Source organism: Haliaeetus albicilla, chromosome 12 (assembly GCF_947461875.1).
Source record: "Haliaeetus albicilla chromosome 12, bHalAlb1.1, whole genome shotgun sequence".
Taxonomy (NCBI): domain Eukaryota; kingdom Metazoa; phylum Chordata; class Aves; order Accipitriformes; family Accipitridae; genus Haliaeetus; species Haliaeetus albicilla.
The window spans coordinates 19,670,748-19,694,993 of NC_091494.1; the positions used below are offsets into that span (position 1 = coordinate 19,670,748).

The window sequence follows — 24,246 nt, forward strand, 5'->3', positions numbered from 1 at the left end:
AGGGGTGGAACACCTGCGGGTGTTCAAGGACTTGGCTCTGCTGCTTGGGCCTCCCCTGATGCCGAGTCACACGCCAAGGGTCTCCCTGCCTTATGCCGGGTGGTCCAAGACACACAGCAGCCTTGTGTCAGCAGGCTGCCTGGATCACTCATCTGGACTGATCCCCTTGGATATTGCTTTGTTCTCCGGCATTTGTCCTCTTTCCACCATGTTGTCCTTGTCTCATGTGTGTAGCTCATCCTTAATCTCCATAGTCAATAACCAAAACCTAATCGTAGCTCCATACAGGTGGTGTCTTCTTTCTTTTCAATCAATACTGCAAACAGATTTGTTAATTATGATGTGAGTCAGCAGAGTGCTTTCCATGCAGTGAGGCAGGCTGGCCACAAAAGAGCAGCAGTAGTGAGAGCGTTGCCAGCAGGTCAAGGGGAGCAGTTGTTCCTCTCTATGAAGCACTTGTGAAGCCACATTTGGGGAACGGTTTTGGCCCCAGCAGCACAGGAAAGATCTTGAGTAGAGTCCAGCAGAAGATCACTGAGAGGGTAAGAAAGACATTTAGGGGCATGGATCACATGCCGTACCAGCGCAGACTGGAGCACAAACTCTGCTCAGAGATGAACAGAGCAAGGATAAGAGATGGCAGGCACAAATTGCAACAGAGAAAATTCCAGCTGGATATAAGGAAAAAATAGTTTACCATGAGTATGTTTAGCACAGGAGCTGGGCCCCAGAGAGATGGAAATCTTAATCTTGGAGATTTTCAAGACTGGATGAGACCTTGAGCGGCCTGATCTAGCTTCAGGGGTAGCCCTGCTTTGAGCAAGAGTTGGATGAGGTGACCTCCAGAGATCACTTCCAACCTGATTTTTTCTTCCATTTCTGTCTACTCCAGATGCCTAGAGCTTTCCTAATGCAGTGTCTACCCTGACCCTCAGCTAAAAGCCTCCTCGCCAAAACCCTCCATGAATTCTCTTAGAAATTGCAGACCTGGCCAAACCAGATTGGTTTATGCAGGACATGTCCCCCATGCCTGCCTTCTGCTCATTGTAAACTCTAAACTATTGTAAACTTGGTAAACTCTTCTGGGGAGAAACTGTTCTTGGTCTGTGTTGCGTTTCCCAACAGGATAGGATCCTGGTCCACCACAGGGCATAACAGGGGCTACAGAAATACAGGAAGGTTTTAATCTCTTAGGAAACCCTGCCTGACTCTTCACCTTCTCCCTGGCTGTTCATGATCTGTTGCTTTTGAGGTGGTGAGGTCCAAGGGCAGCTTCTTTTCATCTTCTCTTGGTGGAGAGGCATTAAACTCTGGTGCATCCCAGCTATGCCACAGCTTCTGGGCTTTGCAGAGAAGACGACAAAAGGGATTTTCTGCCGTCATCTGTTCCAAATTACAGTGGCTTCAGGGAGCTCTTTGGCCAGTTTCCACCACAACCCGCCAGCTCCCAAACCCATGCAACTGGGAGGTGGGGCCTCGTGGTGGTAGTGGCCGGGGCACGGTGCATCACTCTCAGAGGACCTGGGTGAAGGGACGGTGCAGCCACCACTCTCTGCTCCTGCTCTGCCGGGGACGGGCTGCCCCTTGGTGAGTAGCCGGTCCCCACCGGGCGCTCCAGGGACAGCTTCAGCGGGACCGGGGCGGAGGGGGGGTGAGAGCAAGGATCACCCGCTCTCCCTGAATCTCCTGAATTTCATCTGCTGCTAAGAAAAGGGAGTCTGTGCTGGGGCTGGGAGCTGGAGTGGTGCTTTCAGGTGTCACCCAGCCAGGAGCAGTGGAGACGGGTGTTTCACAGTGCTTTTGCCCCCCGCAACTGGCTGGGGCTGTGCAGGGACGGGCGCTGGCATTGCGAGGGGCAGAGCTGCCTGCAGGTGTCTGGGAGGGGGATGCTGACTGCAGCTGGGCAGCTCGCTGCATCCCTACCTGCAGCTCCTCTCTCTGCTCCTGTCCTGCCTTCTTACCCGTTCTCAGCCTGCATCTCTCAGCCTGGCCCTCATGCACATCTATGAGCATCCTGGTTGCTCTGAGTTTGCTTTACAGCTCTGCCAGTGCCTTTTATCCTGATTTGTACTGTAGCTCCTTCAAACTAGATGCCTCTCAACTAATTTTTTGCATCTTTGGGTGTTAAGACACACTAGCAGGGGAGGGCTGTGTGGAGTCATTAGTCTTACAGCTTAACCGGTAAAAAGTCAAGCATTAGGCAATGCCGCATCCATTGTACCCAGGGGAGGTGTGTGTCTCAGCCCAGCTCCCAGCACCACCATGCTCGGGGGGAGCGCAGGAGTGAGTGGGGGGAGCCTGAGGCCAGCCCTGCCTTCGCAGCAGGGTCTGCGGCTCCCAACTTTGCTTTGCAGGTGGATGCGTCACGATGACAGTGAAGAAGAATCAGACTCTGCAGAATGGTAGTGCCAAGGTGGGTGCGGGAAGAGGGAGAGAGGGGAGGGCAAAGACGTGTGCCAAGGGCGCCAGGTAGCGTGTACTGGCTCTGCTGGATGACTATGAGTCACATCTCATGCGGTCTCATGTGTCCCCCTCTTATCTTTATATGAATCTTTACTTGCAATAATATAAAGCATCATCAAAGGGAAAGGATAAAACCCTTCGCTTGCTTGAAATTAAATAGTTCAGAATCAAGAAAGTTAACCCTGAGCTGATGGGAGCTCTCGGTGATACCTGCTGGCAGTGCCTGTCCTTCATCTGTGTCCCTACTGTGGACCCCAAAGCTCCAGCAATCATGCTGCTGTGGTTGCATCACTGCTCTGAACAGCTAGAGCCCCCGGGATTGCTGAACTGTGCGAGGACTTGCTCTGTGTCAAGCCAAAATTAGCATAATATAGCACCAAAAAATACAGGTTTTCTCAAATATGCAGATTCACAGCCCAGTCATGGTCACAAGTGGGACATGAAGCCAAACGCGGCCTCTCGCCCACTGGTGATCAGGGGAAAGCTCAGCTTCTTCTTCTGCTCTGTCCTGGGCAACCCAGAGAGCTCTTGCCTCATGGCTTCTGTGATGAGCCAACATTCACCTCAGTCCTCCCTTGGGGCTGCAATGTCTCTCAGTTGTCTCACCTCGCCAGGTGGGCACCGGGCAAGAGCAGGAGCAGAGGGTTGAAGCTGCAGGTTTATCCTGCTCACCCAGCTTTGAGGGACCTACCTCCAGCTGTGCTCTGGCACTGGCAGCACACACAGGTGTCAGCTGTGCTGGTTTATACTGGCATCCCACGTCTCCCGTGCTAGCAGGGGGTGGGGACGTGGTGCCTTGCTGCCTTGGAGAGCTCTGGTGCCCTCTTCTTAGAGCAATGGCTCCTATCGAAGACCTGTGCGCCCTCAGGGACAGACCTGTTCCTTTCCTCTCCCCTTCTCCTTTTTGAGGTCCGTGTCCCTTACTTGTCACAGTGGTGACAAGACAGACAGGACAGAGGTGCCACAAAGGCACTGGTCTTTGCTGGCCCAATGACAGGAGCAAGGGCTGGGTCAGGTGGAAGAAGCAGCAGAGCAGGGTGGAAAGCCAGCAGGAGCACTTGGACAGTCGGTCTTGGGAGATGGGGGGAGTGGGGACCGTCACCTCTCCAACACTGCCTGTGGTGTCCCTGCTCCATCAGCGGCAGCAGCCAGCCTGCTTGTCCACGGCTGTGCCATATGAAACGTAGCTGGGAGACCCTCAATGGGGCTCGAGAAATGCCCTCCTCCTCCAGCGTGAGCTGAGGTCCTCTGTGGTCACTGCAACACACCAAATGCCACCAGTGTGTGGACGATGAGGCGTTCCTCGGGGAAGGGCTGTTGGCTAACCGATGCCCGTCTGCAAACGCAGGAGAACGTGCTGCAGAGGGTCCTGCAGCTGCCGGTGGTGAGCTCGACCTGCGAAAGCCTCCAGCGCACCTACGCCAGCACCAAGGAGGCCCACCCGCTCATGGCCTCGGTGTGCGAGGTCTACGAGCGGGGCGTGCAGGGTGCCAGCGCCTTGGCCATGTGGAGCGTGCAGCCCGTGGTGCGCAGGCTGGAGCCTCAGTGTGAGTCCATCCACCGGGGGGGACACGGCGGGGGGACCCCACCAGAGCCTCTCTTGGTGGGACAGCGCTGGCACTAGCAAGTGCCTAGCACAGCCCGTGAGCTTTTCTTACCAACCCACCCCATGCTTTTGCCCAAGGCAGTTGCTGTGGCTAACGACCTGGCATGCCGGGGCTTGGACCACCTGGAGGAGAAGATCCCTGCCCTCCAGTACCCTGTCGACAAGGTAAGTCACAGGCAGGACAGTCTGGGACCCCCCCAGCCCCTCTGCAGAGCCCACAGCATGTCTCTTCTGGTCTTGTTTCTGGATGGTGATGAGCTGCTGAGGGGGGAAACAAGGCAGCGCCTCCAAGCAAGGGCTCCTCCAGGGGCTCCTGCAGCCCAGGCGAGGGTTGGGGTGCTCCCAAATATAGGTCAACAGCATCCTGTGTCCCAACCCTGCCAGCTACCTCCAGCCCAGGCTGGAGAGTGCTGTTATGCCCCTCTCGGGGCTGTCTACTGGCATGGCTGGGGTCCCCGTGGTCCCGCTGGCTGTCCCATGCCACCCCAAGCACACCGGCAGGGCTGTTCTCCGTCTCTCCGCCTGCAGCTTGCATCTGAACTGAAGGGCACCATCTCCTCCCCCCTCCAAAGTGCCAAAAGCACCATTGGCAACTCCGTGGATAAGATCATAGAGCTGGCAGCAGAGGGCTACGAGGCCACCAAGAGCACGGTGGAAACGACGGCAAGGTACACGAGGAGGAACTCGGTGAGCCAGATGGCAGCCGCAGGGGTCGACACAGCCCTGGGAGGGCTGGAGAAGCTGATGGAGTACCTGCTGCCAGAGGAGGACGAAGAAGCAGGTAGTCCTGATGCCCAAATCACCTCTGAGGCTGTATGACATGGACTGCCAGTACGCGGGGTGGCACCTCACTCGTGGGGTGCACGTGGCAGGAGGAAGCCCCTAGATTTTGGTGTAGGGCTGCCTAGGAGGGTTGTCCCACCAGACATAACCCCCCCGCTGCTCTTCTGCCTGTGCTCTTCTGCCTTCAGATCAGAAGCCCAAAGAGACACGTGAGTCAGCAGCAAAGGTCTCCCAGCAGCAGTCCAGCACTCCCAGTGCTCCCAGTACCCTGGGCCGGATCAGTGCCTTGGTTGGTACCGTCTCCCACCGCGCTTACCAACAAACTACCCAAAGCCTCCAGCGTGCCAAAGCCAAAGGGCAGGAGCTGGCTACCTGGATCCCCATCCTGGTGAGTGCCAAAACCCACCTGCCAGGTTCCTGCTCCCCCATACCATCTTTTGGGCTGATTCTGCTTTTGGATGAGGCATTTCATGCTCCTAGGAGCAGAGTTGTGGGTGCTGCTGTTTCCCCCACTCAGCAGGATGAGCCAGGGCTGGTGGTTCCCATGGCATGTTCACACACAACCTTGTACTGTATTAGTGGGACAAGTTATTTTTAGCCGGCTCCCAATATATATTGTTAATTTATGGTCTTGCCATAACATCCTTCCTAAAGCAAAAAGCCCCTGCAGAGGCCCAGAGAAGTTGGGGAGAAGGAGGCACCTCTCCTCTCCCATCCAGCACTGTGGTGGGAATCCCTTCCCTGACTAGTGCCAAAATCCCAGAGCTCCCAGCTGCCCTCAGTATTTCTTCCCATGTGCATAAATGAAACCCTCTGCTGCCTACACACCCCAGGGCCCCCCGTGAAATCCTCAGGCTAAGCAGGATGCAGTGGATGGGACCTGCCAGCTCCCTGCGAGTGGTGGCTTTTTGCTCCTTTTCCAGGGCAACCTGGCCAAGCCAAGCGTACCTGAAGCGCCACGGCTCCACAGTGATGGGCAGAGCACCACGGCCGGCTGGTTGAGCCGGCGGCAGAGCAAGGTGCCAGAGCAGAAACAGGAGAAGGCGGGGAAGAAAGACAACAACCACACCAAGGAAGTACGGAGAAAAGGGGGGCAGCAAACTGGGGGCACTCCAAAGCATCCTCCTGCCCATGGGCCATGCCAGCATGGGGGATGTTCCCCCAACACCCTTGGGAATGAGGCCCCCATCTCTGCTGAACCCTGAACTGCAGCTTGGAGGAGGCGAGGGGGGTTGGCAAGGGGGCAGCCCCAGCAGCCCCCTTCCCTGAATCCCCAAAGCTGGGGGCTGGGGGCAGCCTCTGCGCCTAGCAGGGTCACCCTGGCTTTTACGTTCAAGACCTCTTTGCTGCTGTGGGGTGTCAGCACCAAGCTCCCTAGCAAGCCCCTGAACACCCCCGAAAAATCCCCCGCCATGGTCCCAGCAGGGAGGGGTGGTGTGAGTTGGTGGGGCTGGGAATGGCTCCGCTGGGACGTGGGGATGGGAAGCGGCAGGTCGGGGTCACTGCCCTTCACCTCTGCCTGCAGCGGAAGCACAGCCCGGGGCAGAGGGTCCCCAGGGGCCTGGGAGTGGGGGGAGTCGGGGGGGGGACAGGGAGCGACCCTGCTGCAAAGGGCTGCAGTGGCTTTTGCAAAGCAGCGAGCCGAAGCACTCAGGCTTTAAGCTGTGGAGGGGATGGGGAGCCCAGGGCCACCCCTGTCCTGCCTGGTGGGTCTGGTGGGGCCGGGGCCAGCAGCTGAGCTGGTTTCTCTCTGCAGGCAGGGGACGACCCTGGGCTGGTTGGCAGCATGGCTCACAACCTGCAAACTGCCTGCGCCTCGGGCATCTCCAGCGTGAAGAAGGTCCCGGCCGTGGCCTGGGACGCGGCGGAGGGGTTGATCCTCTTCACCCCCCGCAGGCTATCCAAGGCCATGGAGACGATGGATGCTCTCGGGGGGACCCTCGTCAGTGCCCCCAAGCATCTGCTGGGCACCCTGTACAGCTACGTGCCGGTGAGTTTGTCCCCAGCCGGGTCCCATCCATCTCCAGCAAACCCCATTTTGCCCACGCTCCTCCCATCAGCACCCCATAGCTCCAGGCAGTGCCAGGAGGTACTAGAGGGGTGAGATGGGTGCTGTCAGGACACCTCAGTCCCATCCTCCTCCTGAGCATCCCCCCAAGCCGTGACAGCGAGTCCCCCCATAGAGCCAGCAGGTCAGCCAGCAGTGGCACCTTCACACAGTTCATGCCCAAGCCAGGGTGCGACCACAAGTTCCTGGGAAGGTGAAAGTTCAGGCTGAGACCGTGTCGCCTCTCCTTTCCCCCACTCTGCTGCTCCCTTGGGACCATCTCTCCACCACAAGCTGCCCAGGGGCTACAGCCACCCACTCCCCTCTGCTGGGGACCTCTCTAGGGGCAAATTGGCTTGTCCTGAGGTTCCCCCGGTTTTGGGGGGGCTGTGTAGCACAGGGAGAGCAGGGCTGGCGGGTGGGTACAGCCTGGCCAGGTGCTCACCCCATCTCTCAGCTCCGCAGGCAGTCAGTGAAGGAAGAGGAGGCAGCTGCAGGCAGCAAGCCGAGCCCGGAGAAGGAGCAGAAGGAGGAGGATGCCAAGCCTGCCGCTCCCTCCGCTGAGGAGAAATCCCAGCTGAGGGGCGACTGGCGGCTGTACCGCGGCCATCACCCCCTCTCCTTCCTGGGGCTCGAGGACCCTCTCTTTCTGCGGCACAACCTCTACCGCAGTCCTGCCTTCGAGCCCGAGTGCCCCCTCCCACGGAAATCCGCCTTCGCCCCCTACAACAGGAGGGTGAGCGAGGGCTCCTACCGCTTCAGCCCTGAGGCCATGTACAGCCGGGCTTACTACACCAACCTCTACAGTCCTGCCTTCAAGAAGGACTGACCTGGTGGGGAGGATGAGCGCATCCCAGTCCCCCTCTAATCCCCCCACAGCACGCTTTGCCCAGGCCCCCATCAGCCACCTGCACGCACCCCTGTATCAGGACAGGAGCTCAAAGTGGTAGACGTGCCATGAGATGTCTTCTTCTGGAGTGCATCAGGGCCAGGATGGGGGAATAAAGGCAGCCAAAAGCCCTGCTGGTGGAAGAAGGTAGGGGGAGGTGGGACCAGAGAGGTAAAGGAGACACAGAAACAACGGTGAGACCAGAAAAGAGAAAAAGGGACCAGCCAGGCCTGGCACTGGGCTACCCTGGTCCCTGTTGAGCAGATAGCATGGATTTAGATGGGCTACACATTGAGAACAGTGCAGAGACAGAGCAGGTTGGACAGCAAAGCCATCAAACATCACTGTAGCAAGCCCAGTTCCCCATCCTTCCTACGCTCCATCGCCCCTTACAGGGCCCATCCCTGGCCACAGATTGCTCCTCCATGGAGGAGCTGAAAGTCCCCACCGACCAGCAGGACTCAGGAGTCAAAAGCCCTGGGCACCCACCCCAGCTGATGGTGGGATGGATGGTGGGGTCAGGAAGAAGACTGGTGAGAACAGGTGGAGCTCCTGGACCCTCACTCTTCCGCAGGACCGCCTGGCTTCCCGCAACACCTTGTTGTATCCGCTGCAGTAATAAACCTTCCTGACCTGCCGCTTACCACGTCTGCTTGGCTGCTTTATGGGAGTGAGCCACCAAAATGAGGCAGCAGAGTGGGGAAAGACACCCAACCCAGGGCCGAGGGAGCGGGAAACTCATCCTCGGGTTGCTGCCGCAGGGACGGTGGCTGCTCATGCCCAGCAGAGTACGTGTCTCTTCCCATGTCCTGAGTACAAATTCACAGCCCCGAGGAGCAGGGGGCTTCCTGCCAAAGATGATTTATTGCATTTCCAGAAGAACGCAGCAGAGAAATCCGTGTCTGTACCACACACACAAACCCTCTTCCAACACACCGCTTTCCCAGGCGCAAGAGGGGAAGGGTTTGGGGAAAGGCAGGGAAAAACCTCCCAGCAGCAGAAGGGTTAGGCGATGAGCCCAGCAATCCCTTTCCCCACCTCCTTTCCTCCCCGGGGACAGGCAGCCTTACAGAAGGAGCAGCTTGGGAAGGCGCACGGTGCGATCCCCATCCTGGGAACGAGCCACACGTCTGGTTTTTCCCAGGCACAGCCAGTACAGTGCTCGCACAAGGGAAACGGCTGCGATCGCTGAAAGGCTGTGGGAGAGAAGACATGAGCAGGACAGTTCAAAAGCAAGGCGGGTGGGATGGGAGGCGTCAGCCCTCACCAAGGTCCTCTGGGGTCAGCTGGTGCCACAGGCTCTGGGACACTCTGACACCGTGATGCACATGTGGGAACTGCCAGTGGCTCCCTGGCGGAGAAACCCCCACCTTGCCAGCTCATGGGTGCTCCAGCATTACCGGAGAGCACCCTGATGAGCGTGAAACAGGAATAAGGATCCCAGGGTAGGAGCGGGGGGACAGGGAGCCAGGCAGCCAGGCAGAAGCGGCATGTCCTCCCTGCTCACTGAGAGCCCTGGCAGCTCCTGCCAAAGGAGCTGGGCATTATGCTGCCTGGAGCTGTGGCAAAATCACCTGGTGGTTTCCAGTGTTGAAGGACTGAAGGAGAAAGCAGGAGGCACCTAAAAAGCTGGTACAGCAAAGAGTAGAGCCTCTGCCCCATCATGGGGCCAAAGAGGAAGGCACTACAGTCCTTGGCTGCACTGGCTGTATATGGCAGGACACCCAGACCCCGACATTAGGAGGACAACAAGGAACCCACCCACCATGGTTATGGAAACACACATGCCATCTCCATGGGCAGCCAGGGAGGAAGCTTGGTCCAGCCGGGCAGCACAGAGAGAAGCAACACCCATGCCGTAGCTCAGAGAGAGTCTGTTCGCTTACGGGCAAACACGGCCGACATGGTCTTGACGATGCCACGGATCCCCGTACCCTTTTTCAGTGCCAGTTTGGTGTCAGGGATGCGCTCGGCCAGTCCATGGAAGACCATGAGGGCCCCGTGATAAGCCTCGGCTGCAGAGACCTCGTAGAAACCACAGTCTAAAGAGAGGGCCAGGAGCCGACCCTCCTCGCTGGACACCACCCGTTGGTGGTGCAGGTCCCGTTTGTTGCCCACAATGACGATGGGCACCTTCTCCTGGCTCTGCCCCTCCTTGGCTGCCTTGATGAACTGGATCTTGAGGGGCAGGATGTTAAAGCTGGCACGGTCGCAGATGCTGTAGACCAGGACAAAGCTGTCTGCCCACTGGATTCGCTTCTCCTCTGAGGAGCCCTCCTCTGCCTGCTCCTGGGGAAAGAGAAAAGGAAGGGTTTTTTTTTTATCTATTCCCTCCCTCCACGCCTGCCTGCTAGCACAGGGTGCAGCAATCCTGAGCCTGTCAGGACAGGGATGGCTAGTGAGCAGCAAAAGGGCACAGAGAGAAAGAAGAGTACTGAGGAAGGCAGAGCAGCTCCTGGCAGACCTCACCAAGGGGACACGATTCAGGCTCAGCATCACTGTCCTCACTTTATCACCCAGCTGCCAAGCACTGCAGGCTGTAGGTGATAACAGCGTGGGGACCTCAGAGCGGCACTTCCACTTCGTTACCACAGTCCTGTGCTCAGTCTGGGCTGGTAATATCAGTGCTTCAGCTCTAATGTCCTCAGCCAGAGGACCATGGGCTACAGTGACTATGGCTACCCTGCCAGCAACGCTGCTGCCCTGTGCTCTGCAGGCAAGAAGGGTTTGGTCGCCTACAAACCATCTGACGTGAGAGCTTTACTCAGCTGGAGCTTCCAGCCTGTGGCTCCCCAGAAGTAACTTTCAGTAGAATTTTTTTTGTCCTGGGGTGAAAACGGGTGACAGGAGTGGAGACCTCTCACCTGGGAACTGGGGACGTCCCAGATGTGGAAGAGAATCTCTCGGCCATCCACAGTCAGGTTGTGGCTGTAGATGAATTCTGCCAAAAAAAAAAAAAAATCATCATCTTCATGGACCCAAGAGATAGCTCCCTCAACCCAGGTCTTCTCCTCCTGGGGACAAGCCTGTCACGTTCACCCTGGGAGACCGTGCTCCACAAGGCAAGGTCCGGGGGCTCTTTTTGTACAGCAACAACCACATGGAGCATGGTGGCCTTCACAGCTGTGACTGCCCCAGCCTGCCTCCACCCCAGCATTCAGTCTGGGCACACCGGTGCCACCAGCTGCCACCCAGGACCTTTTGCACCCCAGAGAAGCGGTTCTGGAGCAAAGAGATGGGTCACCAAACAAATACAACTATCAAGCCCCCCAGGAGCAGGCAAAGGCTCTGGAGAAAGGCAGAAGAGGATGGGAAGCAATGAAATCCTGCAGGCAGAAGAAGGCTCGCCTCCTGACTCCAGTCCCTAACGGGAACTGGCCTGGCCCTGGCCTGGCACTCACCCATGTCTCCGTACTCCCCAATAAAGCGCCGGGTCAGGAAACGCACAGTAAGAGCTGCAGAGGGAAGGATAAGAATCATCATCATAAACCTAAACCTGAAGGATTTTTCTTTTTCAACGCAGAGCAGTCAGGCACCATCCTCCTGTAAAGTCCCACTAGCAGGAATGACCTCTGGTTCTCTCCCAGCCACCAGCAGGTCTGTGAGCAGAGCAGAGGCACAGCATGAACTGGAGCATCAGCAAACTACAGCTCAGCAGAAAATACCTTCCCCCATTGCTTGCCCACTGCCTACAGGGTTGTGCTTGGCTTCCCCACCTCGAATCACGGCCGCACCCAAAAGCTCAGCCCCATCTCACCGGCTTGCTCTGTGGGGCTGCTCTCTGCAGCATGTTCTCCAAAGGCTGCTGCAGTTTTCAGCCTTTTTTGTGGGAGAGAAATGGGTCTCCCTGCCCGGGAACCCCCTGCTCCCAGCTCACGGTCGGTTCTTACCTGATTTCCCCACGTTGTCCGCTCCCATAACGAGGACATTTGCTTCCATCTTCAGGGCAGTGGGGCCAGGCATCTCCATGAGGGCAGGGTGGTCAGGGGTGAAGCTGGCGCTCCGGCGCAGCGGGAGCCGGAGCCCCATGCCGAGCACGGCCATGCCTCGCCGGCGGTCCCAGCGGCGTGTGCGACTCCTCTCTGCGCAGCCGAGGAGCCAGCGCTTCCCACGGCACCCAGGGGACCCACGAGGGCCATACCCCTCCCCACAGCCACAGGGGCGGTGCAGAGGGAGCTGCAGGCGGCCAGATGAAAAACTTTGTTATCACTCAGATTGTCCCGAATGTCTGTCAGTGCCCGGAGCCGGGCCTGCCAGCTCCCAGCACGGCAGGCGGCCGGGAAGCACCGGCTGTTTGCACCAGCTGCTCCACAAACTGCATCCCAGGAGGCTGCCCACACCTGCACCTCAAGCACGTTGTCCCTTGGCAGGGCCACGTAGCCCCTTGTCCCTTCCCCATGGTGATCGTGGGAATGCCTGTGAGGAACAGTGGAGCATCTCGTGAGTGATGGAGCATTGTCTCCCAAGTGGTGGAGCATCTCACGAGTGGTGGAGCGTTGTCTCACGAGTGATGGAGTGTTGTTTCACAAGTGGTGGAGTGTCTCACAAGTGGTGCGGCATTGTTTCACAAGTGGTGGAGCATCTCGCAAGTGATGGAGCAGTCTGACAAGTGAAGGAGCATCTCATGAGTGATGAGCTTTGTCTCACGAGTGAGGGAGCATCTCACAAGTGGTAGCGTGTCTCATGAGTGATGGAGCATCAAGAGAGACGGAGTCTCTTGTGAGCGATGGAGCATCTCACAAGTGGCGCAGCGTTGTTTCACAAGTGAGGGAGCGTTGTCTCACGAGTGGTGGAGCATCACGAGAGACGTGAGCGACGGAGCATCTCGCGAGTGGCGCAGCGTCGTTTCACAAGCGATGGAGCATCTCACGAGTGGTGGAGCATCACGAGAGACGGAGTCTCTTGTGAGCGACGGAGCATCTCGCGAGTGGTGCAGCGTCGTTTCACAAGTGGTGGAGCGTTGTCTCACGAGTGGTGGAGCATCACGAGAGACAGAGTCTCGTGAGCGACGGAGCATCTCGCGAGTGGTGCAGCGTCGTTTCACAAGCGGTGGAGCGTCTCACAAGGGACGGGGCGTCGTCTGACGAGCGAGGGAGCGTCTGACGAGCGAGGGAGCGCCCCGGGAGCCCCCCTCCCGAGGCCGAGGCCGAGGCCGAGCCGGGGGGCGGCGGGGCCGCGCTGGCCGCTCCCCCTCCGCGGCGCCGGGCGGAGCCGGCTGACGCCATCGCGGCGCGCCGGGCCGGGCGGGGCCGGGCCGGGCCGGGCCGTTCGCGCTGCCCGGGGCGGCCCCGCCATGGCGGCGGAGGGGGCGGCGGTGCGGGTGGCGGTGCGGGTGCGGCCGCTGCTGCCCCGGGAGGCGCTGCGGGGGCACCGGCCCTGCCTGCGGGGCGACGCCGCCACCGGCGAGGTGGCGCTGGGCCGCCGCCGCCGCTTCCGCTTCGCCGCCGTGCTGCCCGAGGCGGCGGGGCAGGCGGCCGTCTACCGGACCTGCGTCCAGCCGCTGCTGCGGGCCTTCTTCCGCGGCTTCAACGCCACCGTCTTCGCCTACGGGCAGACCGGCTCCGGCAAGACCTACACCATCGGCGAGGCCAGCGTCGGTGAGTCGCGGCGTGGCCGGCGGTGCCGCCGGCGGTGCCCGCCCTCCTCCGCTCTCCCCGGCGGCTCCGCGGCGCCGCCTCCCTCCGTCCCAGGCCGAGCCACCGGCCCGGCCGCCCCTCCGCAGCCGCCAGCCTCGCCGGCGCTGCCGCCCCCACCCGCCTCGTCAGCTTCGCCCTCTCCCCCCGGCCCCGCCGCTTCCCACGTCGCCATCCCAACCGATCCTTCCAGCCCGCCCTCCCGCTCGACGCTGCCGGCCCCCCCCCGGCCCAAGCCCACCAACCCACCCGCCACCCGTCCCCAAACTGCCCACCCCAACTGCCTTCCCCGCCCCCCCCCCACCGCGCTGCTGTAACCGCCCCCACCCGCCGTGGGCAACACCTTCTTGGAGATCGCAGCGTGGAGGTTTTCTCCTAGTCCGCTGCCGGACAAGCGGGAGGACTGCGTCTGGTCTGGAGGTGGTGGTGGTGGTGGTGATCTTCCGAGGGCACCGCTGCCTTCAGCTGGCTTGAATCTGTCGGCCTTGTCCTGAAATAAGCCCTAAGGAGAGGGGACGTTTGCGGGGGTTAATCCTGTTAGTTTGTTTATGTGATGGAGGCGGGGAAAGAGGAAGCTTTTCCTTCCTATAAGTGCTGGTTTAATGGTATTACAGTATCTTACAGAGGATGTACTGTAAATGTTTCAGTCAGCTTTAGTTAATTGCATAGTCTGTAAACACTAAATTGTTTCCATATTTTCAATCTACCTCTATTTTCGGTTTCCCATTTCAGGCTATCATTGCACCAAATTTGGGGATTGCCCTTTTACACGGCTGTTGGAGACAAAAGCAAGATCATTTAAAATTCAGACAGCAGGGTGCTGTGACCAGATACAAGCAGGCTGCAAGCACAAAAAAACATCCTTGGAGCTGGGAAAATTGTGGCTTCAAAGGACAGCATGCTGTAGCTGCAGGCATGGTGTTTGCTACCTCCTGAAACACTAATGTGCCTTTTCCTTCTTGAGGAAGGACTAGAAACGAGCAGCATGGCTGGAATCCAGCACAGCCATAGGATAGGATTTGCCCCAAGGTCCTGTGGCTTAGAAACACTCGGAGGGATGTTTAATGTGGGCTGCGAGGGCTGAGCTGTGGGAGGGTTGTGAGGCTGCTTCTTTCCAGCTGACGTGTGCTGGCTCCTGCCCGCGGCTCTGTCCCTGGCCAGCACGGGCTCCCCGGGCATTCGCTGCTCCCCGTGACCGTGTGCATCTCTCTGCCAGCTTCCATCAATGAAGATGAGCAGGGCATCATCCCGCGAGCCATGGCTGAGACCTTCAGGCTCATCGATGAGAATGACCTGATCGACTACACGGTCCGAGTGTCCTACCTGGAGGTGTACAAGGAGGAGTTTCGCGACTTGCTGCAGGTGGATACAGCCAGCAAAGACATCCAGATCCGGGAGGATGACAAAGGGAACATTGGTATGTGTGGCTGCGCGTGGGCTCCCTTTTCTCCCTGTGCCCGAGGCCAGCGTTGGGTTATCTATCCCTGAAGGCAGAGCCAGGTCTTCTCCCTCCGTCCCTCTCCTGCAGCAGATTGCTGTGCTTAGTCCTGTTCAGCGTAGAAAGCCGATCTGTGCATGGTACGGTACGGGCAGGGCGATGGCACCAGGCTGTGCAGAGGAGCTGCATCCTCGGGCAGCCCATCCCTCCCAGCCACAGCTCCGTTTGCCGTTGCAGTGCTCTGCGGTGTGAAGGAGTCAGAAGTGGAAGGGCTGGACGAGGTGCTGAGCCTGCTGGAGATGGGGAACACAGCCAAGCACACGGGAGCTACCCACGTCAACAGGCAGTCGAGCCGCTCGCACACCATCTTCACGGTGACTATGGAACAGCGGCGCGGGGCTGGCCGCCTCCCCCTGCACCACCACCCACCCTCCGTCCCTGCCTCGGGCCAGGTCCTGGTTTCCAAGTTTCACTTTGTGGACCTGGCGGGCTCAGAGCGAATTGTGAAGACGGGAAACACGGGGGAGAGGCTGAAGGAGAGTATCCAGATCAACAGTGGTCTCCTGGCCTTGGGCAACGTCATCAGTGCCTTGGGAGACCCTCGGAGGAAGAGCAGCCATATCCCCTACAGGGACTCCAAAATTACCAGGTACAGCTGGGGCCAGGACCCCCACGTCTCACGGGCTCGTGGCCCAGCAGGAGGGATGTGATGCTTTTCCCTGCCTTTCCCATGCCCAGCCTGCCAGGTTTGGTGGCAGAGTCCCCAGGCTAGCCGAGAGGAGCTTGCAGGGCCAGTTTTCCCTTCTGCTCTCACAACAGGGCTCTCAGACTGACTGCTTGATGGTATGGGGCCAGCTGACCCGCTGTGCCTCACAGCAGTTTATAGGTGTACCCTCTGTGGTTTTCATGTAGGGAAGCTTCAGGAGCAACGAGGCCAGGATAGAAATGATGGACTAGCTCATTGCAGTGCTGCAGAAGACGAGGCTTGCATAAGTCATGCTGCTGAAGCTGAGATGGGGTGTCACCATGGGTTATCCTGCCCTTACTGCCTGGCAGTGAATAAAAAATGCTTCCAGTAGGCTTGTTTGATGGTCTGCAGTTAGTTTTTAGTTCGAGCGGGTGGTCTTTGCAATCTCCAACAGGTTCCCGTGCAGCACGTGCCTATCGGTGATCACCGAGTCAGGGAGCTCCCAGCCTCAGGAATTACTCAGATGGAACCTTGCCACAGTGCAAACTGTTATTCCTCTCCTTAACGATTCTGCTCACTTCACTAGTGCCGAACCAGCCACAGAGCAAGGTTATCGTTTTCCTCGGGCTTAACCTCTGAAAAGGGTTGGAAACCTTCTGGTTCCTCCATTATTTGTATTTCAGCTATTTTAATCACTGTGGTCTTCCCTAGGATCCTGAAAGACTCTCTGGGGGGGAACGCCCAGACTGTGATGATAGCCTGTGTCAGCCCATCCTCCTCCGACTTTGATGAGAGTCTCAACACGCTGAACTATGCCAGCCGGGCTCAAAATATCCAGAACAAAGCTGTGGTGAACTGCCGCAAGGAGACGGAGCATGTCGAAGAGCTTCACCTGCAGATAAAGAACCTGCAGAAGGCACTGGAACAGCGGCACCGCTCCGAGACTCGTATCATCAACCGCTCAGCCACCGCCAAACGATGCGTGCCAGACCCCACGGCTCGGCTGCTGGCAGAGTGCGCACATTACCGGACCTGCACTGATGCCGCGTACCGGCTGCTGATGGAGCTGCAGGAGGACAGTAACCTGACAGTGGAGCAGATCCTGCGGGTTAAAGAGTGGTTGTGCGCGGTGGAGAGCGAGAGGAGTGAGCTGACGTCAGCCGGGCTGGATAGCGGCATCGAGAGCACCTCTGCAGAAGACCAGAGCCCGGAGGCACAAGGCTCAAAGCTGGCAAAAGCCCAGGTAATGGTTGGGGTGTTGCAGCTCTGAGGTTGGGTTCATCCGATGGCCACTGAAGGCAGCAGCCTCAGCATGGCATGGTGGAAGGGTCAGGAGAGGGAAAGGAGAAGCAGCAACCTGGCCAAGAGACCGTAGGGAGGCAGAAAGACATGGTCCTCCCAGCATGCAGGGAGAAGTTGGATTCATCTGCAGCTGAGAGATTTATTTCGTAGGAAAAATCAGGGTCTGCAAAGCTGCTGTGCCCGCACAGAGTCCAGCATGGGAAGGGAAGGACAAAGGTGGATGCTGATGCCGCCTGTCTTATATTTTGGGGGGCAGGTGAACACTGAGAAGAGGTGTGAGTCCATCAAAGATGAGCAGGTGGCCAAACTGCAGAGGCAAGTGGAGCGCCTGGAGGAGGAGAACCGTGATTTCTTGGCTGCCCTGGAGGACGCCATGGAGCAGTATAAGCTGCAGGTATTTCTGGGCTGTGCTTTCTTTACAGGGACTGGCCCCACTCCTCCCCTTCCTCCCCAGGAGAGCGCAGCCCAGTTTTTAGGTTCCTCTGCAGCAGGTCTGGGATCCACATGTACATAACTGCATTTTTCTCATTGCTTCCTAGAGCGACAAACTGCAAGAGCAGCAGGATAAGATCTCAGAGCTGCACGTGCGCTTGGAGATGGCAATGCCAAACCTGTGTGTGCCAGGACTGCTGGAGAACCTTCACCTGGTGACTGCCAGCCAGAGACCTCACACAGCCCCACTGGATGCTGCCCTGTCCCATGGCCTCAGCGAGGTTCCCTCGGGGCTCCTTCCTGCCGAGCAGAGTGGAAGAGCCCTTTGCAGGAAGGTGAGGGCATAAGTTTGTGCTGTTGAGGAGCTGCTGCCTTTTCACTTGCATGCCCTCCACTGTAGGAACTGCTGTTTTTCCTTCTGTTGAACGTGAACCTTGTGAGAGGAATAGTCCAGAGGACTGCAGTCAGTGTTCACATCCAAAGAGTTTCACAACTCTGACAAAACCAGCCCAGTTTTAAAACTGAGGCTTTTACTTTGATGTTACAGGCAGGTTCCAGATTTGCTCAGCATCTGAGCAGCAGAAGGCAGGAGGGCAGGCAGCTGGGTCTAGCAACACACCAGTTCTCCTGAAAATAGGCTCAACTCCATTTCATTGTTTTTCTTTGTGTGTAGCAGTGATGCCCAGCTGAGAGCTGCTTTTTCTAACACCGGCTCTCAGGCAGCATGTTTCTTCTCTCTCCAATTCTCTGCCCCAGCAGCTCGACAGCAACCCCTCCTTCCAGGAGGAGGACCTGGCAGGCTGGCACCTGAACCACGCACAGTGCCCAACCGGCAACCCAGAGGTCAAAGATGTGGTGCTGAGGAGGGAGCTCAGCCAGGACTTGGAGAAGCCATCAGAGCTGTCCTCGGGAGAGGAGGAGGAGCAGTGGGAACAGAAACGGTCCCTGTCCCTGCGCCGGTGAGTTGAAGCTGTCTCAGCACTGTGTAGTGCCCTGGCAGTTGCGTGACCTGGCAGTCCCACATCTCACGTAGGATGTAGAAGCAAATGCTGCCGCTGAGGTCAGTGATTCTGCTGAGACAGCTGCCTGCTCATTGAGGAGCTAATTACCATCTTTCCTGACCACAGCTACTGTTTCTAACTCCTTCTGAAGCCTGTGGATAAGTGAGGGTCCTTACTGGGAACAGTTCTAGCAGTGCCCAGACCCAACTGACTAATTCGCTGCTCCTTCTAGAAACGGAATCCAAAGCTGGAGCAAGAAAGAGATTTGCAAGTTGAGCGAGGAGCTGAGCGGAGGCAATGCCCACTCGATTCAGGAGGAGCAGCTGGAGCTATCAAAAGGCAAGTGGCAACCGTAGGTTGTTGGACAGTCCTCCTCAGGCTGGCAGTGCTTCATTGGGTGCTCTTGATGTCCCACCTGGATGAGCCCAGAGGACAAAAATGGAGCAGATGACAGTCTAGCTGCTTTTGTTAAGGAGAAATTTGAACTGGTGGGATCTGGCAAGAGCTGAGTGTTTTGGTGGAAGCTGCGGGTGACTCTGGGCAATGCTGTGCCAGATCTTGGCTATAGATCTGAGATCAGATTGTCCTTCTGTCACCCGGCTGCTAAGATGGGACACCTTCCTTACCTGGGAATCCATGTTGCAGAGGTCTGTCGGAGGCGGGAGCCGCTGCTCAGTCCGTGGGAGCGCCTGCCAGGGAAGGACTCTGAGTGGAGGCTGGCACAAGCACAGCAGAAGATCCGAGAGCTGGCGATCAACATCCGCATGAAGGAGGAGCTGATCACGGAGCTTGTTAAGACAGGTGCAGAGCTGCTGGTGGAAATATGCACCCATTCCCCATGAGATCTCCTCCCAGTCATGATGCTTGGTCTCTACTCCCATCCTCACATTCCCTCCCTGCGTTGCTTATGCTCGGTCCCTTCTCCTGCAGGCAGCAGAGCCCTATTTCTCCATCCCTCCGGCTGACTGAGACCCTTCCCATTGGTTTGTCCCTTCCCTGGAGTAGCTGAGGGAAAGGGAGCATTCAGTCTCTGTAGCCAAAAATACTTGGGGAGAGAGAGGAAAGGTCCGTCCCTCAGCAGGATCCTGGCTGCGAGGGAAGGGGGCCTGGAGGTCATGGCGGAGGGGGGGTGTGTTGCAGGCAAGGATGCCCAGGCGCTGAACAGGCAGTACTGCCAGAAGATCAGCGAGCTGGAGCAGGAGGCAGAGCAGGTGCGGGCAGAGCTGACTGACAGCCAGAAGCAGCTCCAGGAGCTGGAGGGCAAAGAGCTGTGGGACCCCGGGGAGAAGTGCAAGCTGCAGGAGTACCGCACGCGCGTGGCGGCCGCGCAGAACAAGGCACGGGTGAGTGGGAAGGGCTCTGCCCACCCGGGGAGGTGGGCAGGGGCAGAGTTGGGGGCATCTCTGCAAAGCGCGCAGGGAAGACGCCGAGCCCAAGGGCAGCTTTTGCCTTCCGGCAGGTTCTGTGCAAGAAGAAGCAGGCAACGGAGAGGCTGGTGTCGCTTTCGGCCCAGAGCGAGAAGCGAGTGCAGGAGCTGGAGAGAAACATTCAGCTGATGCGGCGGCAGCAGGGCCAGCTGCAGCGCCGGCTGCGGGAGGAGAGCGAGCAGAAACGACGGCTGGAGACGGAGGTGAATAAGCGGCAGCACCAAGTCAAGGTAGGAATGGGCAGGAGCAGCTGTGCTGCTGCAGTATTTGCGAGGATGACGATGGGTTGGCTCTGTAAACTGCTGGGCAGGCCAGGGTAGGTCTGGCCGGGTCTGTGGTTGTCTTGGAGAGCATGGAGATGGCGAGAGGATTTCTTTTAAGAGTATTCAAGGAGCTAGCAGAGAACATAACGTGTCCCTCAGCCCCTGGCCGTAGGGCAAACAGCTTCCACCCCCTCAACGCTCATGGCTGCTCTTTCCCATGCAGGAACTGGAACTGAAGCACGAGCAGCACCAGAAAATCCTGCGCATCAAAACAGAGGAAATCGCAGCTTTCCAGAGGAAGCGGCGGAGTGGCAGCAACGGCTCCGTGATCAGCCTGGAGCAGCAGCAGGTACAGGCAGAGCGAGCCTGCCTCCTGTTTCGTGTTTGAAGGGGACTGCTTGGCAGACCACAGGCTGACAGGAGATCTGGAAGCAGGGACCTCAGCTCGAGACGGGGGACATAGCCAGCCCATCCTGCCTTTGAGGAGGACAGTCCATAATGTCACTTGCATCTAGTAGCAGAGGACTTAAATCTTGTCCTACCCCCAGGACCAGGATCTCTTCTAAATGCTAACATTGGTAAAGAAGCTGTGAAATCTTGTCTGTTAGCAGAAGGGTGGTGGGAGATGTGGCCCCCAGGGACTCCTTGGCAGCTGGGGATTTAGCTTAGCTCTGCCTCTTGGAGGAGCTGGAAGGATAAAACCAGTGAAGTCTAGGCTATAGGGGTTAGCAGAGATGGGATCAAGACTCTCACTCTAATCTCAGCCCCACTGCTCTTTAGTCTAGCAGTCCTGGGCATTGCTGCTGCTTTCTGCACGTGCACATGCACATACATGCCCTTTGCCTCTCCTTCCATCAGAAAATCGAGGAACAGAAGAAGTGGCTGGACATGGAGATGGATAAAGTTCTTGAGCAGCGCCGGGCCTTGGATGAGCTGGAAGATGAGCTGAGGAAGCGGGAAGCTATCGTGGCCAAAAAGGAAGCCCTGCTGCAGGAGAAGAACGGCCTGGAGAGCAAACGACTGCGCTCCAGCCAGGTGGGACAAGAGTGTGACACCTGAACCCCTTGCTTGATTTCCAGCAGAGGTGGGAGGCTGGAAGACCTGGGTGCCATCCTGGGTCTGGCGGAGGGCTGCAGGCCAGCATGAGGTGGTGTTGGAAAGCAGGTAGGAAATCTGCCTCTACAGAAGAGCCTGCTTGTGCTGTGCCTCTGAGCTAGTTGGTTTGATAGGCCTTGGCTTACGTGTGCATGTGGGGTCACTTGACCTATGGAGGGAGTAGAAAGGGGCTGAGGGCCTGACTTGCCTTTAGAGCGGATCCCCTTGAGCATCTTCTACTGCAGGCCCTAACAGATGACATAGTGCGCGTGTCCAGCCGCCTGGAACACTTGGAAAAGGAGCTGACCGAGAAGAACGGCCAGCTGCGTCATGGCAGTGCTCACGACCAGCAGCAGATCCGCCAGGAGATCAACAACCTGCGCCAGGAGAAGGACCAGCTGCTCAAACAGAGGTTGGAGCTCGACAACAAGCTGCGTCAAGGCACCCTGCTGTCCCCAGAGGTACCTCTTCTTGGGCTGGGCGGCTCTGCTTGCAAGAGCATGAGGTAGTAAGAGAGAAGTAAAGACCTGAGCATGGGGTTGTTAGCAGATGCTCCCCAACATCCCCAAACTGTGCACATCCCGACTTCTTGCCAGCACTATTGAGATGAGAAGGGAAGTTAGGGCAGGGTGAGACAGAGCAAACCCTTTGTCCCCTAGTAACTGCAGCTCTGCCCTGGCAGGAAGAACGGATCTTGTTCCAGCTGGATGAGGCAATCGAGGCTCTGGATGCAGCCATCGAGTACAAGAATGAGTCCATCACGTGCCGGCAACGAGTCCTGCGGGCCTCGGCCAGCCTGCTGTCCCAGTGTGAGATGAATCTCATGGCCAAGCTCAGCTACCTCTCCTCCTCCGAGACGCGAGCTCTGCTCTGCAAGTACTTTGACAAGGTGGGAGACAACTGCCTTCTGTGCTGGTGGGAGCTGTAGTATCCAGCCAAACTCTTTGTTTTCCTCAGTTTCAAGCTTTCTGCCTGCCTCCTACTGTACTTTTGCCCTGTAAGGTCAGGCCACAAAGCCATAGCAGCATGATCCCCACCTGTCCCAACACCTGGGAGAGAGGCTGAACTAGTCATAGGAGGCTTGGATCCCTGTGGTGGCTCTGCCACATCAGTGCAGCCACACGTTGCTGTTCCCTGTGTGAGGCAGCTGTGACGTCCCAGGACTACTAACCTTCATACACTGTACCAAAAAACTTCCTCAGGCTTAGTGGTGCAGGAAAGCTTCCAAGCTCTGAAGGGAGCTGAGATGTTTCTTGCTCTTGGGCCCTGGCCAGGTGGTGACACTGCGAGAAGATCAGCACAGGCAGCACATTGCCTTCTCAGAGCTGGAGATGCAGCTGGAGGAGCAGCAGCAGCTGGTGTACTGGCTGGAGGCAGCTGTGGAGCGCCAGCGCCTGGAGATGGACCGCCAGCTCACCCTGCAGCAGAAGGAGCACGAGCAAAACATGCAGTTACTACTCCAGCAGAGCCGCGGTAACCCTCCCAGCTCCTGAAACGGGCAGCAGTGGCATGGCTTTTGTCTTTCGTAGGGCTCACAGCTTGAAATGGCCTTGTTTTTCCTTGTAGAGCACATGGATGAGGGGCTGGCCAGCAGCAAGCTGCAGTATGAGGCAAGGATTCAGGTGCTGGAAAAGGAGCTGAGCCGTTATATGTGGGCAAACCAGGAGCTGAACCAGAGGCTGAGTAACGTGAACCTCCATCCTGGACAGACCAAAGGTGAGGGGAAACCCAGGCTGGGGCTTTGCTGTTCCTACCAAGTTAAAAGGGAGGGAGTTTAAATTCCTTTCCCTGGGAGCGAGAGCTTGGGGCAGAGTCAGGAGCAGTGTGGGCATAGGTGGTTGTTGGCCTTGAGCAAGTGCTCTACAGGCACTGATTTTGATGAGGACGTAGAGATCCTGATACTCATCTCACTGTATCCCCAATCTTTCCCAGGAGGGATGGAGAGAAGTATTCACGGGGCTGGGGACAGAGCTCCCCCTGTGCTTGGGACCTGCGAGGAATCCAGTCTTGGGGAACAGCCCGTGCCTCTGGCTGTTGCTGAAGAAAGCCATCGGGTCAGGGATGACAGCAGGGACCTGGTGCATGCCCCTCTGCCATCGACATGGAGGCGTTCCTCCCTGCCCAATGACAGTCCTGGGGACCTTCGGCAGAGGGATGCCGAGCACTTGCTGCGAGCAGGGCAGCCCCACGAGGTGCACCCACTATGGAGCCTCGCTCCTGCCTCCAAGCCCCGCCGGGAGTTGCGCAGAGCCAGCCTGAACATGACCCCAGTGCCTTACCACCCAGCAATAATAGATGTGAGGAAGAACCCACTCTAGACGTAGGCCTAACGCTTACCTGGCACAGGGCAGGGAGGAGCAGATGTTCCTGCCCCTCAGGCCAGCCTGGCTACAAACCTGTTACATTTCAGAGGCCTGAGGAAGAAAAAGACCTGACTTCTCATCATAAGGGAAGAAACACGTAAGGTATAGGACCACCAGCCTGCATTCTCCGTGATGCTGCCAGTCCAGACAGCGCTGGCTGCACACCTTCCTTCCTGCACCCTCTGCAGCTTAAACACTGGGAGATACCTTCCATCCTGGCCTCTAACACTAAAAACTTGTTTACAGTTTGGAAACCTCTGCTGTGGGGCTTGCTCAGCCCTAGCAGCCTCAGAGGGAAATGCTCTGCAGTCCTGCAGAACTTGTACATAGATTTTTGTAGTAACTTTGGTTTTTTACATTTCTACTGTAACTTTTCTAATAAAGCAGAGTGAGTTTTATGAAGCAGTCACTTGTCAGAGGGTCCAGTGGTCACTTATTCCAGGTATGTAGGAAAGGAGTTTTATTTAACTGTCACTGCATGGGAACTCAGCTGCTGTCACACTGTTGTCTTAATGTTTAAATATCTGCTTTGTAAGTAAGTGCTTGCAGCCAGAGCTGGTAGGCTTCCTACATGGCGTTGCTGCAGGAAAAGCATCTCCAGCCAGCACAATTGTCTGAAGCATCTAGGGTGCCTCTAAGCTGCTTTAAGCAGTGTTTCCATATTCTTGGGAAAACTTCCAGTCTGGATTCGAGGGAGATTAAATACAATCCTGCAACTTAACACTGACACCATCTACCTCAGGAAGGGGGACATAAGTTTTAACTCTGGCAGAGCAAGAAAGCCCAGATAGTTGCTTTAAGAAGGGCAAGAGGGGA

At 57.5% G+C, this 24,246-nt stretch overlaps 3 protein-coding genes across 9 annotated transcripts; 2 read left to right on the top strand and 1 right to left on the bottom strand.

Annotated features, from left to right (window-relative positions):
• The first annotated feature begins 1,352 nt into the window (after positions 1-1,352).
• On the top strand, positions 1,353-8,429 carry PLIN1 (perilipin 1). 3 transcript variants are annotated; one of them, XM_069798444.1, is made up of 9 exons: positions 1,355-1,587; positions 2,355-2,413; positions 3,812-4,010; positions 4,152-4,234; positions 4,598-4,850; positions 5,041-5,240; positions 5,776-5,928; positions 6,609-6,842; positions 7,357-8,429. In XM_069798444.1, exons 2-9 carry the CDS (start codon positions 2,369-2,371, stop codon positions 7,726-7,728), a joined length of 1,539 nt encoding a protein of 512 aa, XP_069654545.1. In that variant the 5' UTR covers positions 1,355-1,587; positions 2,355-2,368; the 3' UTR covers positions 7,729-8,429. The 3 variants fall into 3 exon arrangements, with proteins under 3 accessions (XP_069654544.1, XP_069654545.1, XP_069654547.1); XM_069798446.1 differs by having other exon boundaries at positions 1,356-1,587; positions 2,323-2,413; XM_069798443.1 differs by having other exon boundaries at positions 1,353-2,413.
• A 179-nt stretch (positions 8,430-8,608) lies between these two features.
• Positions 8,609-12,578, bottom strand: LOC104322019 (ras-related and estrogen-regulated growth inhibitor-like protein). 2 transcript variants are annotated; one of them, XM_009925025.2, is made up of 4 exons: positions 11,679-12,578; positions 11,190-11,243; positions 10,653-10,729; positions 8,609-10,077 (listed from the first exon to the last, which is right to left on the bottom strand). In XM_009925025.2, the coding sequence occupies exons 1-4, from the start codon at positions 11,830-11,832 to the stop codon at positions 9,652-9,654; spliced, it is 711 nt and encodes a 236-aa protein (XP_009923327.2). In that variant the 5' UTR covers positions 11,833-12,578; the 3' UTR covers positions 8,609-9,651. The 2 variants fall into 2 exon arrangements, with proteins under 2 accessions (XP_009923327.2, XP_069654549.1); XM_069798448.1 differs by lacking the exon at positions 11,190-11,243.
• Positions 12,579-13,034: 456 nt separating this feature from the next.
• Positions 13,035-23,839, top strand: KIF7 (kinesin family member 7). 4 transcript variants are annotated; one of them, XM_069798442.1, is made up of 18 exons: positions 13,035-13,385; positions 14,638-14,838; positions 15,097-15,508; positions 16,259-16,790; positions 17,106-17,243; positions 17,389-17,616; positions 18,038-18,240; positions 18,515-18,621; positions 18,928-19,083; positions 19,423-19,625; positions 19,742-19,939; positions 20,196-20,321; positions 20,831-21,007; positions 21,313-21,528; positions 21,750-21,956; positions 22,342-22,540; positions 22,634-22,783; positions 23,000-23,839. In XM_069798442.1, exons 1-18 carry the CDS (start codon positions 13,082-13,084, stop codon positions 23,383-23,385), a joined length of 4,143 nt encoding a protein of 1,380 aa, XP_069654543.1. In that variant the 5' UTR covers positions 13,035-13,081; the 3' UTR covers positions 23,386-23,839. The 4 variants fall into 4 exon arrangements, with proteins under 4 accessions (XP_069654543.1, XP_069654542.1, XP_069654540.1 ...); XM_069798441.1 differs by having other exon boundaries at positions 13,037-13,385; positions 23,478-23,839; XM_069798439.1 differs by having other exon boundaries at positions 13,037-13,385; positions 18,041-18,240.
• Positions 23,840-24,246: the final 407 nt, after the last annotated feature.

Excerpts from the sequence above, each read along its gene's own strand:
- PLIN1 (XM_069798443.1), top strand. The coding sequence starts at position 2,369 with ATGACAGTGAAGAAGAATCAGACTCTGCAGAATGGTAGTGCCAAG. Across the intron at positions 2,414-3,811 it reads TGCAGAATGGTAGTGCCAAG|GAGAACGTGCTGCAGAGGGT; the intron begins GTGGGTGCGGGA and ends CTGCAAACGCAG. Across the intron at positions 4,011-4,151 it reads GCGCAGGCTGGAGCCTCAGT|TTGCTGTGGCTAACGACCTG; the intron begins GTGAGTCCATCC and ends TGCCCAAGGCAG.
- LOC104322019 (XM_009925025.2), bottom strand. The coding sequence starts at position 11,832 with ATGGCCGTGCTCGGCATGGGGCTCCGGCTCCCGCTGCGCCGGAGCGCC. Across the intron at positions 11,244-11,678 it reads GGACAACGTGGGGAAATCAG|CTCTTACTGTGCGTTTCCTG; the intron begins GTAAGAACCGAC and ends TTCCCTCTGCAG. Across the intron at positions 10,078-10,652 it reads GGGACGTCCCCAGTTCCCAG|GAGCAGGCAGAGGAGGGCTC; the intron begins GTGAGAGGTCTC and ends CTCTTTCCCCAG.
- KIF7 (XM_069798442.1), top strand. The coding sequence starts at position 13,082 with ATGGCGGCGGAGGGGGCGGCGGTGCGGGTGGCGGTGCGGGTGCGGCCG. Across the intron at positions 17,244-17,388 it reads TGGAGCAGTATAAGCTGCAG|AGCGACAAACTGCAAGAGCA; the intron begins GTATTTCTGGGC and ends ATTGCTTCCTAG. Across the intron at positions 19,940-20,195 it reads AGCGGCAGCACCAAGTCAAG|GAACTGGAACTGAAGCACGA; the intron begins GTAGGAATGGGC and ends TTTCCCATGCAG.